This window comes from Physcomitrium patens, chromosome 11 (genome assembly GCF_059467195.1).
Source record: "Physcomitrium patens ecotype Gransden chromosome 11, ASM5946719v1, whole genome shotgun sequence".
In the NCBI taxonomy this organism is placed as follows: domain Eukaryota; kingdom Viridiplantae; phylum Streptophyta; class Bryopsida; order Funariales; family Funariaceae; genus Physcomitrium; species Physcomitrium patens.
In genome coordinates, this window is record NC_143420.1 from 9814052 (window position 1) to 9827737 (window position 13686).

General features: G+C 42.4%; 2 protein-coding genes across 4 annotated transcripts; both read right to left on the reverse strand.

Moving 5' to 3' along the window:
• Positions 1–256: 256 nt before the first annotated feature.
• LOC112289069 (uncharacterized) lies at positions 257–4915 on the reverse strand. The gene has a single exon (XM_024534021.3). The coding sequence runs from the start codon at positions 4504–4506 to the stop codon at positions 628–630; it is 3879 nt and encodes a 1292-aa protein (XP_024389789.1). The 5' UTR covers positions 4507–4915; the 3' UTR covers positions 257–627.
• Positions 4916–8352: 3437 nt separating this feature from the next.
• LOC112289028 (putative 1-deoxy-D-xylulose-5-phosphate synthase, chloroplastic) lies at positions 8353–12788 on the reverse strand. 3 transcript variants are annotated; one of them, XM_024533934.2, is made up of 9 exons: positions 12385–12788; positions 12040–12165; positions 11646–11810; positions 11022–11444; positions 10668–10941; positions 10095–10402; positions 9579–9860; positions 9141–9425; positions 8353–8923 (listed from the first exon to the last, which is right to left on the reverse strand). In XM_024533934.2, the coding sequence occupies exons 1-9, from the start codon at positions 12547–12549 to the stop codon at positions 8774–8776; spliced, it is 2178 nt and encodes a 725-aa protein (XP_024389702.1). In that variant the 5' UTR covers positions 12550–12788; the 3' UTR covers positions 8353–8773. The 3 variants fall into 3 exon arrangements, with proteins under 3 accessions (XP_024389702.1, XP_024389703.1, XP_090110402.1); XM_024533935.3 differs by having other exon boundaries at positions 8353–8938; XM_090254276.1 differs by having other exon boundaries at positions 12040–12191; positions 12385–12776.
• Between the last annotated feature and the right edge of the window lie 898 nt (positions 12789–13686).

A 13686-nucleotide genomic window follows, 5' to 3' on the forward strand; every position in this document is an offset into this window, starting at 1 on the left:
TGACCAGTGTCAGTTTGCAAGATTTCTCAGCCGCTTGGATGTCTGCAACTGAAAGGATTCTTAACGTGATTAATGTAAATGTAAAACAACCCCACACAAGACTCAAGAGCTGGCACAAAATCGGTGATGTTATTGAAGGCATAAGTGCAACATGAGAAAGAAAATGTTCAAGAAGTACTATACATGAAAAAAGCAGGTACAACGTCGTGAGATGTACATTGACTAGGGACATCAAGATCTGAGAAACACTACATCGTACAGTGAGAATAGCTCATATTCATCAAACATTAGCTTGCGGTAGCATGCTCAGATGCTAATATGCCAGCTCCTAGCCCCCAAGCACGTGCATCATCACTCACATCTAGACACCAACCAAAACAACTATGAGTACCAGCCTGAGTTCCTGCATCTACGCTTATAGTTTGCAAGGTCCGTTCTGCAACAAACGTATCTTCACAATTACAAATTAGTCTTCAGGTAGGATTCTAACACTAGCATCTAGTCTAGTCCTCTAGAAGGCACACGTAGTCGGGGAATTTTTTTTGAATGACAGAAAATCCAGCTGTCATTGTAATGACCATATTTACTGATTATCATTGTCCTGAAATCAAAACCTCTACCGGAAACTCATAGAAACATTTTCAGCTCCGGTCTGCTGTAGATGTTCTCTCCTTCGTCTTCCAAAACGGGGTAGGCAGCCACTAAGCCATCTTGAGCACCAATATAAAGAGAGTTGTAAATCTTCCAGTATACTTCTCTGACTTTTCTCGCAGGATGAAACAGGCCCTGCAAGCAATAATTCAACAAAATAGTGGGCCCCAAGGCGACCCGCATGCCTTCAATAGCCTCCATTACTGCATTAATAACGTGAGGCGATGTCTCGAAGATATTGGGCCATAAATAGTTCAGCAAGTGAATCAAAGCATCCTCACACCCAAGTCCTGCAACCCCCAAAGCCATATGCTTCACAGCTGAAGCAGCTGTCTGCCTATGGACGAGATCTCGATCCATTAATGCATCTTCCAAGAGTGGAGTCACAGCGTAGATATAGTCCTTCCCCATCTCTCCGATGTATTCGAATAAAAAGGAGAGTGATTTCAACACACCGTTCTGAACATTCAATTCTGGGACCCGATATTCATTCATCAATGCCGGAAGCACAGTGAAAGGAGAGCAAGTTTCAGCCACTATGGCAATAGCCACAGTAGTACACACACGGTTCTGCCTTTCCTGCACCTTAAGATTGTTGAGCAATGTGGCTAACACATCCTGGGGCCCAATTGCCTTGGCAATGTATCCAAAGGTATTCACAGTCGCCCGCCGAATTCCTTTCTTATGAGCCTTCAGCATGTCGAGCAGTTCAAAACAGATCCTCATCCATTCACGTGCAGGAACAAACTCCGCTCCTCTATCAGCAATCCGACCAACCAAATCAATGCAATTTTCTTGTACCTTTTCATGCCTGTTTTTAAGAATTGGAGTTAGTCGAGGCAATAAATCCTTGATTGGAGGAGTCATCTTTGTCATACCGATAACGTTCACTATAGCCTTCAACGCCCCCAGAATAGAACCAAGAACTTCCGGATATTCTTCACCCAAATACTCGTACAAGACTACTCCAAGATGCCCCATCAATTGTTCTTCATGACATTGCTTCATCACAACTGCAATGCGAGAAATAAGATCGGCTGCTTGTTGCCGCACTTTAGCGCTTTTATTGTTGAGCCTCCACTTGATGGTACCACAAATCTGTGGCAAATAGGGCTTGACTCTTTGTCCTAAAGCATTAACTACTGTCCCAAAGCCATTAAGCATCACATTTGCATCATCGCTTGTCTGCTCCTGAAAGGCATACAAAATGCCATCAATTAACAGTTCCTCAAGTCGAGCATCGATATCTGAAGCCCCAAGGTTAGCAACCACTTTCTCGATGGTTTCCATCACCATTCGACGATAAGGTTCGCTCTCATCCTTCAAATCCTCAACAACTCTTCCAACGATATCCGCAACGCCCACTTTGGTTGCGATCTCAACGGTAGTATCAACCAGCTGCCGATAGTTCCTGCGATCAAGAGCCATTCTTCGAACCCAAAAGTTACGGAAAAACTCAGGAAGAATCTCTTGCCTGATATAACTTGCTTCCACTCCCTCTGTGCTTACACATTGTTTGACGACCTTCAGTACAATCTTTTTCATTTCTTCATCGGGAGACTGGAACTCCCTGATGAGGATGATCATCACTTCTTTGGTGTAGTAGTTAGCATACATTGCGTCCATAAGAGGAATGATAAATCCAATTGCTTTCAAAAATGCAGCCAATACTTTGCCCCTGTGCGACCGAATACCTTTCCAAAGCGGCTTCAAAACAGAATCGAAGCTCTCAATACCGTAAGGAGCTGCTGCTTCAGCAAGCGCGGCTAGAGACAAAGCAGTAATAGTTCTGACCTTTTGGTTTTCATCGTTCAAACCATGTTCAATGATTTCCACAAGTGATTTCAAATGAGGAAGCACTGCACATCCCATAAGAATGGCAATCTGCTGCACAATTTTGATACCCGTGTGTCGAGCCTGCCAAGACTTCTTGCTCTGACAGACGGCTTTAAGAAACGGCAACAACGCAGGAATTCCCAGTGCAGACGCCACCACACTGAAAGCCCTAGCGGTGGTGTTTCTCACGTACTCGTCGATATTATCAATATCAGGCCTCATTGCTGCGATCATAGTGGCCAATCCTGCAGCTTTGCTCAGATTGGAAATGATTTCCCGGCCTTCCACACGGGCATAGTAGTCCTCATCAATAAGAAGGGGCTCAATGACCACAAGGATCTTGTGAACGAAAGGCCTGACCAATTCATCCAATTTGTATAACACCCTGTCAATAACCTTCACGAGCAGATGCCTCTCCTGATCCTCAAGCGTAGGAGACATGAGCAAAGGCAAGATCTGGTTAAACAAAGGTCCAGCTCCGAATTCTCTCGCTTTATCAGTCAGCTGCCGCAACGACGTTTTCCTTTGAGGAGGAGTGCCGTTCTTCACCTTCAGCAAGAGCTTCATAATTTTACGCTCCTTACTCTCTTCTGCGGTCATTTCCTCTTCTTCTTTCTCACTTAACAAGGCTCCGAAGTACTGATAGTCCTCAGGTTTCAGGAAAGGTAGTCCTCCAGCTGCCTCCTTCGGGACATCGTATTGCTGAGTGCGATCCTCCTCGGGAATTTGATACAGCGGTGTGCCACCCAAAGGGGTCGGCGTAGCCAAAAGCTTCCGGGCAGGGGTTCTGATGGGCATGTAAGAAGCGGGGGGCTCTAAAATCTTGTAACCCTCCATGGGAAACATGGACTCCAATTCCTCATCTGACAATGGCCTATTCCTCTCCTCGATGTCTTTCTCCCATCGTAACATATTGACTTGTTCAGGCGTCATGGGCCCCCGGAGTGCAATTTGACCTGGCGTTGGAGTGGCAAGCTCGATGCCTCCAATAGGAGTGACTCCAGGAGTGAACATGGATGGAGTGGCCCCTGGTAAAGGAGTAACACTCCCCATGGATGCAGGCGTTTCGTCCCATCGAGATCGCTGCTTCTTCCCAGGAGTGGCCATTCCTGCGAGTTTCGGAGTTGCATCCCATGTCATGCCTGCCGGCGTAGCGCCTGGAGTCGCACCTGCGCCCGGCGTTGCATCTGCATCCGATGCTCGTCCTGGTGTGGGCGTTTCGTCCCATCGATTACGCCTAGAAGCCGCCATGGGTGTAGCATCCAGATTTGCGCGTCCTGGAGTGGGTGTAGCGTCCCAACGGCTAGGGCCAACCGCCGCCTCGGGTCCATCCCAATCTGAAGATGTCTTGGCCTTCTTTGGCTCCTCCTGTTCTTGATTTTGATCCCACCTGTTTCTTCTCTTACTTCCGGTAGTCGGTGCGGCTGGCGCCGCAGCGGCGGCAGGGGCCTGTACAGATTTAGTAGCTGCTTGCTGAGCTTTGGTTGGCGCCAATGATTCTTCATGAGCCCTTCTTTCTGCATCTTCCTCCTTCTTCTTAGCAATCAACTTCAATGTCTCCTCCTTCTCTCGCCTGGTCCGCTCCTCTTTCATAATATCCGCGTAAGTCCGAACCCGCTCGTCCGGAGTGGCATCACCCATAGCAAATGCATCATGTCGCTCAGGAGAAATAATACGATTCAGACGCTGCCTACGATAGTCATCCTCCCTATCAATAATCCGCGACGGCTTCTTAAATCCAATACCATCGTCAACTACTTCACCTCGAGGAATGTCGTTAATCAAATTCTTCGGCGCAGTGTAGGAAGCAAGCTTTTTCGCCACTTCCCTCTCAGTTGCATCCTGCGGCTCGTCGTCATCGTCATTCAGAGCAATTGAGCGCTCATAACCTTCGAACCTGTTCGACTCCCCATACAAATCCTTGTCGAAACTCAACGACGTCATCTTTGCCAACTCCGCTTCATGCTTCCGCCGCTCCTCCTGCACCCTTGCAATCTCTTTCACCGTATCCGTCTCCATCTTCGCCCGCAAACCCTAAAACTTCCAAACGCAAAATTCACGTCCTCTCAAAGACGCTCAAAACAAACTCCCCTTCACTGATTCGTCTTCCCAGAACCCTCAATAAATCCTCAAAGAAAACGCCACTCCACTTCTCAACCGCACTTCAACCCTTCAACTACGAAACTCAAACCCTAGTTCTTCTAAAAAGACTAAATATATTCCACTTCTTCGTCACTCGCCCAAAAAATACACTCAAAATTCCCAACCAGTCCTCTACAATATTACTTATCCACAGCAACACCACTAGCAGCACAACTTCCTGACCGCCGAAGTAAAATAAACAAAACGTCCGGTAGCAACTTCAATGGGTGGTGACGCTACCACAGCGGCCCCAAGGGAAGTATCGCTAAAAAGCTTAAGAGGAAAGGGGCTCGCCGCAACTTGTCTTCAATCACGGGCTTGGGCTCGCACCGCGGAAATGACAGAGATATCTAAAGCCGCGTCCCATGTACCGTGGGACCAAATTTAGCTCCTATGACCGAGTTATCATTCGGAGCGTGTATAACCGTGGCTCGTATGGCGGCCGCGAGGCCCCCTCAACCGCACCAGGTCTCCGGCGATTTGGCGTAAGCAACAAGCGATGCTTAGCGAGCAACTCAAAAGGATTGCAACAGTTTCAGTTGTAAAAAAATTGTATGGATTCCAGCAATTAGTGATCAAGTACAATGCTGGGGACTGGGCTTCTTACGGCTCATTCCGCACTGCGTCGATAGACTTCGACACTCAGTCGAAAGATTTGACATCAACTCGGAGGACCCACTTCACAGGAGCTTCAAACTCGAGCTGCTAGCCACGTCTGTGAAGTATTCAGAACAGGCGCAATCTGATTCGGATCCCGCGGACCCAACTGTTGGTTTGTGGGTCAAGAAAACCCGAGGCGTTCAGATTTGTCCTCCGAAACACTAGCGTTGCGTGCCACAATCTCTGGGTAGCGTCTTCGAATATACAAAAACAGGGTATGAAATCAGGTTGGTCAAATTCAACAGGCGATGTAGGTAAATTGGATGCAACAAAAATAAAACCATAAATTGCACAAGATAACCATTCCAGTAAATCATACATTAACATTCAATTATGATTGAAGTCTATTACACACACACGTAAGTATGCAGATACAAGAAAAATTAAAATGAAGTTGGGTCCAAAACTCAGTTTAGCTCACACTAGTTGAAACAAATTTAAAAATCTGTCCACCTACTTTGAGCAACTATCATATTCTAATGCACTTATGCATGCTTCTATACAAGTGCTTACACTCATTAGGAATTATTGAAGTCCAAAAATCTTCAATATATTCTTATAATTCTAGTATTCTTTTGGGAGGTGTTTCATATTGGTTCATTTGGATTCAAGTCTAGAGATTGTGCCAGCTACTTCAAAAGAGTAAATTCTTGGGATTATCATCCTGTTGAAAAATCAAACTTGTAGAATTTAAATTGTATGCATACATTGTATGAATAAATTCTTGCTCTAAAATCTCTCTATATATGCATTGATCCATTCTTCCCTCAATCCTACACATCACACTAGGCCCATTTGGAGTCATACAATCTCCACCTCCAAACTTGTTTTTTTGTTGTACCATTCCAACACTTTTATTTTGTATGTCACAAAAATTAACGCCAACTGGAACCATTGGAACAAAAGCAATTGACTTTTGTTTCATCATAGAATATTATATAATCCCAATCATCATCAATCCAATAACAATGACATTGAGTAAATTCTAATCTTATCTTAATCTGACAAAGTATAAGCTTTAGTTTCTTCTACTTTATTTTGCATTTTAAATCTGCTTCACATAATACTTCTTTTACAATACTATCACTCATACCAAGATGAATTGTTCTCTCAAGTAATTTCCAACTTTATGTGAAATTTCCTTGCCACCTCTAATGATTTCTCTAACATAAGTCCTTGTATTAGTTATGCTATACATCCTTGGCTTGCCACCAAAACTATGATTCACATCACTCAAATCAATCAAATGTTGCTTACAAAATTGTGCAACCTAAGTTTGAGACATCTATAAGTCTCTAATAACATTTGTAATATTCTCACTCCCCTTCAACTTCTGCAAAGCTATCACATTTACTTGCTTACTATTAGCAACAAAGAGATATCTTAATGAAACCATTTTGTTGAGTTTGCATAGATGATGTGCACTAATGATGGACACAATTATATGTATGAAAGCCAAGAACATGTCCATGTTCTCAATCCTATGCATAATACAACTATGTTTCTAAATTCATTTTGGTTCATATCTTTTTCAATCTTTCTTCCATTGTTGGACTTTTCATTTGATAGCCACATCAATTACTTAAATTAGAACTTAAATCACCAAATAATTTGACTATTATTGCAATAAATTTCAAAGTATGAATAGCTAATGATAGAGTTATTGATTTCATACTCAATTTTGGCAGTCATTGTATACCATTGATCAACAATTTGATAATTGTTTTTGAATTGTTGGTGTTCAAACATGTCAAATTCAATTAACAATTGAAGCACAAAGGAATTGCAAGTAATCCTAAAGGCAGTGTTGAAAGAGCTTATGATTTTTACATAGATTATTTCTATAGCATTTTTTTGTAGTAACATTGGACACCTTAGAATATTTAACGTAATTTAATTAAATGATTTTGAAAAAATTATGTATAATGCTACTATGTTTCTACTTAATAAATTTACAACTACCTAATTAATAAAACATACTAGTGTTACAATTTTAACTACTATCAACCAAAAAAATTGAATATCTATTTAAAGAAAATATCATTATTTGTAATAAAAATAGTCATTTAAAAGGGTTGTAATAAGGATGTTAAATTGCATATTAATTAAGATGATTGAAATAAAAAATTATATAAAGAATTTGGAGACAATCAGATAATGTATTGAAATTTCATTATAAGTGAGGTAAATTCATTAAACCATGTTGTATTACTTCATTAATATATTAGGTGTTATTAATGTTTGATAATAGGTAGAAGATTGTGTAGGAGTTTTTAGAGCTTTGTTATTAAATAAAAAAAATTATACTACCATGTTGTGAATCACATGATGAACAAAAAAATGTTACAATTATCTTATTTATTCAAAGGTGATTAGTGCATATATGTTTCTTTTACACAATTAATACATAGTTGTTGTAGTTTTTGTTTTTAACATTTTTTTAATAAATTTTTATTTTCTATAAATGTTAATACTTTAATTTCATTAAAATAATGTTTGGTTATTGAAATATTTAACATGAACGTCACTGTAGAGTTTCACTGAATTCATTTCAACGAACTACTTGAAATCACTACAGTTGCTAATGTGTTTTTTTGTTATAAAGTTGCAAAATAAATAACAACATAATTACCTGTAGTATACAAAACAATACGTGGTAGAAAGTGGTAATGAGGTTTTTTTTTTAATAAATAACCACTCCAATTCTTTGCCAATGAACTGGAATGGCAATGACAAGTTATCATGCAGCGGATTTCTACTTTCATTGATTAGGGTTGAGAATTATATAATCTACCATCTTCAGAGCGAAACAACATGCTGTGCAGCAAGTGAAACATTGGAATGGATAAGAATCGAATTTACTAAACATTCGTACAAGAAATATGAGCATGGTTACATCATTTACAAAAATCACCCTTTAGCGAAATTACTGGTTTTATTTGAGAAAAGAGAGATAATGGTGAAATGTGGATAGACTTTGCGTACATGTAGGAGTTAGAAGGATATGCCTCAGAATACTTCAGAGTGCCTCATTTGCCCTTAAGCCAAAAAATCTACCATGCATTTAGCAAATGTGAAAATAGCTTAATTACAATGAGATTGGGATCATAAAATCGTTGCTTTCATTTCAAAAGCACAATCAAATGCCGAGCTAAGTCTACGTCATCTACAACAGCTTACATAATTTACAAAGGGTACAGAACTAAGCATGCGCTATGGTTTGATGCAATTCTATGCAAGGAGCTTGCTCATTTCTGAAGAAACAAACTTCAGTACTGCCCACAGGTCTTGCTGGGTTGCTCAGGTTTGAGAGCAGTAGATCCTAGAATCAGATTGAGACTTATCAAGGTATGATGAGCATTCCACACAAGCACAATCGGATACACATCTAGGTGGTGCATCGACAGAGAAGGGGGTTCTCGGTAGACTGGACTGTTGGTAAGTAATGCATGAACCACATCATCACGTCTGAGCTGGAAATAACTTATGACATGAGCTCCAGCGCTTCTCTCGTCTTCCCCAACACGTTCAATACAGTAGCTGCGATGTGACCGGCAGTTAGACCTGCCTCAGCATACTGGTCCTTCGGTGATCCATGTTCGATGTAGCGGTCAGGAAGCACGAGTGGTCTCCACTGTTAACGTGAAAGCTGAGATGAGGTGAGAATGGGTTCACAGTTGAATCGAAAACGATTACCCCCCAGAATAACCACAAGTACGTACAGCCTAGATGGCATCAATCACAAGAACTCCAAACTAATCGCGCAGAGCGTTTCATATGTAAAACACTGGACGAAAAAGAAAAACAATTAAAAAAGCAACGTTTATGTTGTAGAACAGTGGTAGACTTACTTGCAGCTTGCCATCGAGAAGCCCATCCAAAGCCATGAATTGCGCAACGTGAGATCCAAAGCCCCCGATGGAGCCCTCCTCCACTGTAATTAACACTTGATGGTTTTTCGCAAGTTGGCGAATAAGATCGCGATCAAGGGGCTTGCAGAACCGTCCATCGGCCACAGTAGCTGAGATACCCAACTTCGCCAGTAGAGAATGAGCGGCCAGGCAGTTCTGCACCATAGTACCGTATCCCAACAGAGCCACCTGTGTGCCCTCCAGCAAAATTCTTCCTTTGCCAACCTGCACTCAGGAAAGAGCAAGCAAAGTCATACGTCTACACCTTGAACCAAGAGTACTAAAATGTGATGTGGCAAGCACAGAAGGAATTTGGTGCCCAAACGAGCTATCTAACTCAAGATTAATGAAGTTGTGCATTTAACGAATGGCACATACCTCAATAGGAGCACCCTTGTTATTTGCAGGCAGTTCGACGCCAATCCCATTACCCCTTGGATACCTGAAACAGCTAGGTCTGTCCTCAATTGTAACAGCGGTCGCCACCATATTGAAAAGCTCAGCTTCATCAGAAGGAGCCATTACTACCATGTTAGGGAGACAAGCCATGTAAGTCACGTCAAACGCTCCACAATGTGTCGGCCCATCAGCTCCAACAAGGCCAGCTCGGTCCATTGCAAATCTGACAGGCAACTTCTGCAGGTCTACATCGTGTACAACCTGAAAAAAATATTGTGGCACAGACGATTTAGTAATAGGATACCGAAATGTAAACATGGATTACAAGGTATTGGCAACATCTACAATAACGAGATTCATCTCCACCTTACACACATAAAAATCTTCATGAGAATCAAGCTAACATTCTTCAACAAGAAGTTCAGACGACATTGACCAAGGGAGACAACATAAGATTTTTGTAGGAACGAAGACTGTTACTATGCGTGCACTAACCTGATCATATCCCCGCTGAAGGAAGGAGGAGTAGATACTACAAAAGGGTTTCAATCCCTCGCAAGCTAGTCCCGCAGCAAATGTCACAGCATGCTGTTCAGCAATACCCACGTCAAAGCATCTCTCTGGAAATCGCTTTGCGAACATGTTCATGCCTGTACCACCTCCCATGGCTGCATGAATACCAATAATACTTTTGTCCAGCTCTGCCTCAGCTATCAATGCCTCGGCGAAGTAGGTGGTGTAGGCTTGGGTAGCAGTCTTCACTTTCTTCTGCTTGCCTGTTGCTGGATCAAACTTAACAACGCCTGAGGACCCAGTACCAATCGGTTAGAGAAGGAAAATAGTTTTCAAGGAGGGAGAGAGAACCAAAGGACGTGATAAAATAAACCCCTTACTCGATGCCGTGACATGAACTGCACACAGTATGACATAGCCATATGTCCACAAGCATAAACCCAACGGTAAGGACACCAGTTCAGTCTTTTCCCAAATAAGACCACAAATGCTAGACAATGAGCGACTTGTACTCCATCTAATATCACAGGTTAAAAAGTAGACGTAAATACTAACCATGATACTTGTCTGCTGCTCTCTCTGCATATGGATAACCTCGACCCTTTTCAGTCACGAGATGAATCAGCACAGGCCCAGTTGTAGAGGTATTCTTTACCTCCCGCAAGATTGTCACCAAATCGTCAAGATTGTGGCCATCAACTGGGCCAATATAGTAGAGCCCAAGCTCCTCGAACAGCGTGGACCCAGACCCACTGATCATGCCACGAGCATACTCATCAACCTTAGAGGCCAGTATGTGCGCGGAACCTCCGAATTGCTTCGTCACGCCCTGTGATGACAAACCCGGAGTAAGAGGAGGCTAAGACACATAGGGTACAATATTCAAAACACATTGGCTCACATACCCACCTTTGCAACCTCGCGCAGTTCACGAAGAGGCCTGCTTGACTGGAGCCTGCTGAGTGCACTACTCAAAGCTCCTACAGGGGGAGCGGGGCCATCGAGAGTAGCTGTGGGTAGAGAAACTTGCTTGTTATCGTTAAGAATCACAATCATATTGCAATCAAGATACCCTGCATTGTTCATAGCCTCATATGCTTGCCCAGCAGTCATAGCTCCATCCCCGATCACAGAAATAACGTTGTTTTTCTTGCCTTTCAAGTCCCGTCCAACGGCCATACCTAAGCCCGCAGAGATACTGGTAGAACTGTGACCAGCTCCGAATGGGTCATACTCGCTCTCTGCCCTCTTAACAAACCCTGAAAGTCCGTCGGTTTGCCTCAAGGTTTGCATCTTGCCTCTTCTCCCCGTCAGGATCTTGTGTGGGTATGTCTATTTCAACCACAGCGAACATAGGTTGAGTTTCAGTCCCAATACCTATATAGATGATTGATATTTGATAAGTTGAATTTAGAATGTCATTTAAAAATGAAAAGTGAAAAAACACCGACACTTCGATGGTCAGCCACAGTGGTAATTCGGCAATGCCTATACTTCTGGCATCACAAAAATGGATGGAAAATGGCAACAAACCTGATGGCCAACATCCCATAAAATCTTATCGTCTGGAGCGTTGAAGACATAGTGAAGGGCCACGGTAAGTTCCACAACACCCAAGCTAGAGCCCAAATGTCCTCCTGTCTTCGAAACAGTGTGGATAGTCTCTGCCCGCAATTCGTCCGCAAGTTGTTTCAACTCCTGCAAACACAATGCGAAGACAATTTCAAATCTCTGAAGAGAATTGCCAAGTATGCTGAAAAGCCAACCATGAACAGAACCGTAACTTAAACGTGGACTCACAAAATACGAATTCTACTACTCTGATGCTACCTATCTGTGAAACCGCCATTATGAAAATCGACTCTACACTGTGAAATTGATCGACAATTCCGAATAAAAGCAACCAACCATAGGGTGATAAACGTACTCGCTTGGTGAGATTCTTCATATGAACGGGATAATTGACGGTATCCAGAAGAGGCGTTGGTGGCTTCTCGGAGGGGTACTCTGCACCATTTTCCGGCACTTTTGCCGCCAAAATCTTACTCTTCTCCTGCAAACAAGCAACAAACCACCGCACTTCACAAGTCTAGTCAAGATCCTGAGCCCTACAGCTTACAACGAAAAGCACCTCCTAATTGCCTAATTAAACTCCCCCGCGCAAAACCCCTCCCAAAGGAAAAGAAAGTAGCGAGAGAGACGAAACCAAACCAAAAAAAAACAGAGACAAACGAGCAAAACAGGACAACGAAGCGGAAGAGAAAAGACTTACATTAGAGCGGAGGCACAGCGATGTGTGCTGTCCTCTCAATAAGTTAAGCTTCTGTATCCCAAAGAATCCACTCGAATCTGCTCTCAATACGGACGAAGAGGAAGAAACAGGCGCTGCAAGCTTGTTGAGAGCCACGGCTTGGCTCAAAGCCGCAGTAGCAGCCATAGCAGGATCCAAACCAACAAACCTTTTCAGGAATTCACAAGCTCACAAACCTCTGCGAAGGGAAACCGTGGAGAAAAAAAAAAGAAAAAAACTGTAAGAAGATATCATGCACACACAAAGCTCGCGAGCGTAACTGTTGGTATACTGATCGCAATCAGGAATCATTCGCGAGCGGAGGATAGATCAGGCAAGCACAGCATGTCCAACTCTCCACGGCCGATCTAATGGACTCATAAACTACTTCCCATTGATATGGTGTCTCCGCATAATGGGTCAAATCAATGGATTGGGAGCCTACAACGATTTTTGTATTTTAAAAACGGCGAGAACACTGCCATCTGTTGGTCATCCTTGCGCTTCACACCTTCTGGTGAAACCAAGTATGTCGATAGAAACAGGACTGACCGATCGTCCACGTGTTTGATATTGCTTGCGATTGATATTTTATGAAAGTGATACTTTTCCCTCAGTTGATGGGTGTTTCAGAGTTCCACTGTTGATGTAGTGATAAATTCTTTGAACTCAGGATGACACCTTGATATCTTGTGTTTTATAAAAGTGAAAAAGAGACGAAAGAGGCTAACTGTGGCAATCACTTGCTTTATGTATAATATCATTACAACAACTTCATTGCTATTAATCTGCATACTTTCATCGATGTTATTAGGTACAGTATAGTTGCCTATATTGGCAATCTTCTCACTTATTCCTATGATTTGAATAGACAGGAAGCTACCACTTTGCTTAGTAAAATTGTTGATGAGACTCATAATGTATTCTTGATCATCATGAGATACCTTAAGACCATTTGTAATATGGTTCTTCACAATCATACTAATATTCTTTATAGCCTTCGTTGTAGCAACGGTATGCCTCTCAGATGCATCCATCTTTCTCTCTAGAGATGATATGTTGTTCTCTATGAGAGACTTTGTTTTGGTATTTATCAAAGACAACTTTGCAAAGACAATTGACATGTCCTGAGAAGGTGACTGTTGTTTGGGCACTTTGGATCTAATATTAAGAATACCAGGCTTGAATGTAGAGCCTACATCTCCTTCTGATTATAAGATCATAAGAAGGCATCCATAGCTCTATTAGCAAATACAAATGATGAGCTCTATGAGTCTCCGTTAT

Excerpts from the sequence above, each read along its gene's own strand:
- LOC112289028 (XM_024533934.2), bottom strand. The coding sequence starts at position 12,549 with ATGGCTGCTACTGCGGCTTTGAGCCAAGCCGTGGCTCTCAACAAGCTT. Across the intron at positions 10,403-10,667 it reads AGCAGCAGACAAGTATCATG|GCGTTGTTAAGTTTGATCCA; the intron begins GTTAGTATTTAC and ends CTGGGTCCTCAG. Across the intron at positions 9,861-10,094 it reads TTCAGCGGGGATATGATCAG|GTTGTACACGATGTAGACCT; the intron begins GTTAGTGCACGC and ends TATTTTTTTCAG.
- LOC112289069 (XM_024534021.3), bottom strand. The coding sequence starts at position 4,506 with ATGGAGACGGATACGGTGAAAGAGATTGCAAGGGTGCAGGAGGAGCGG.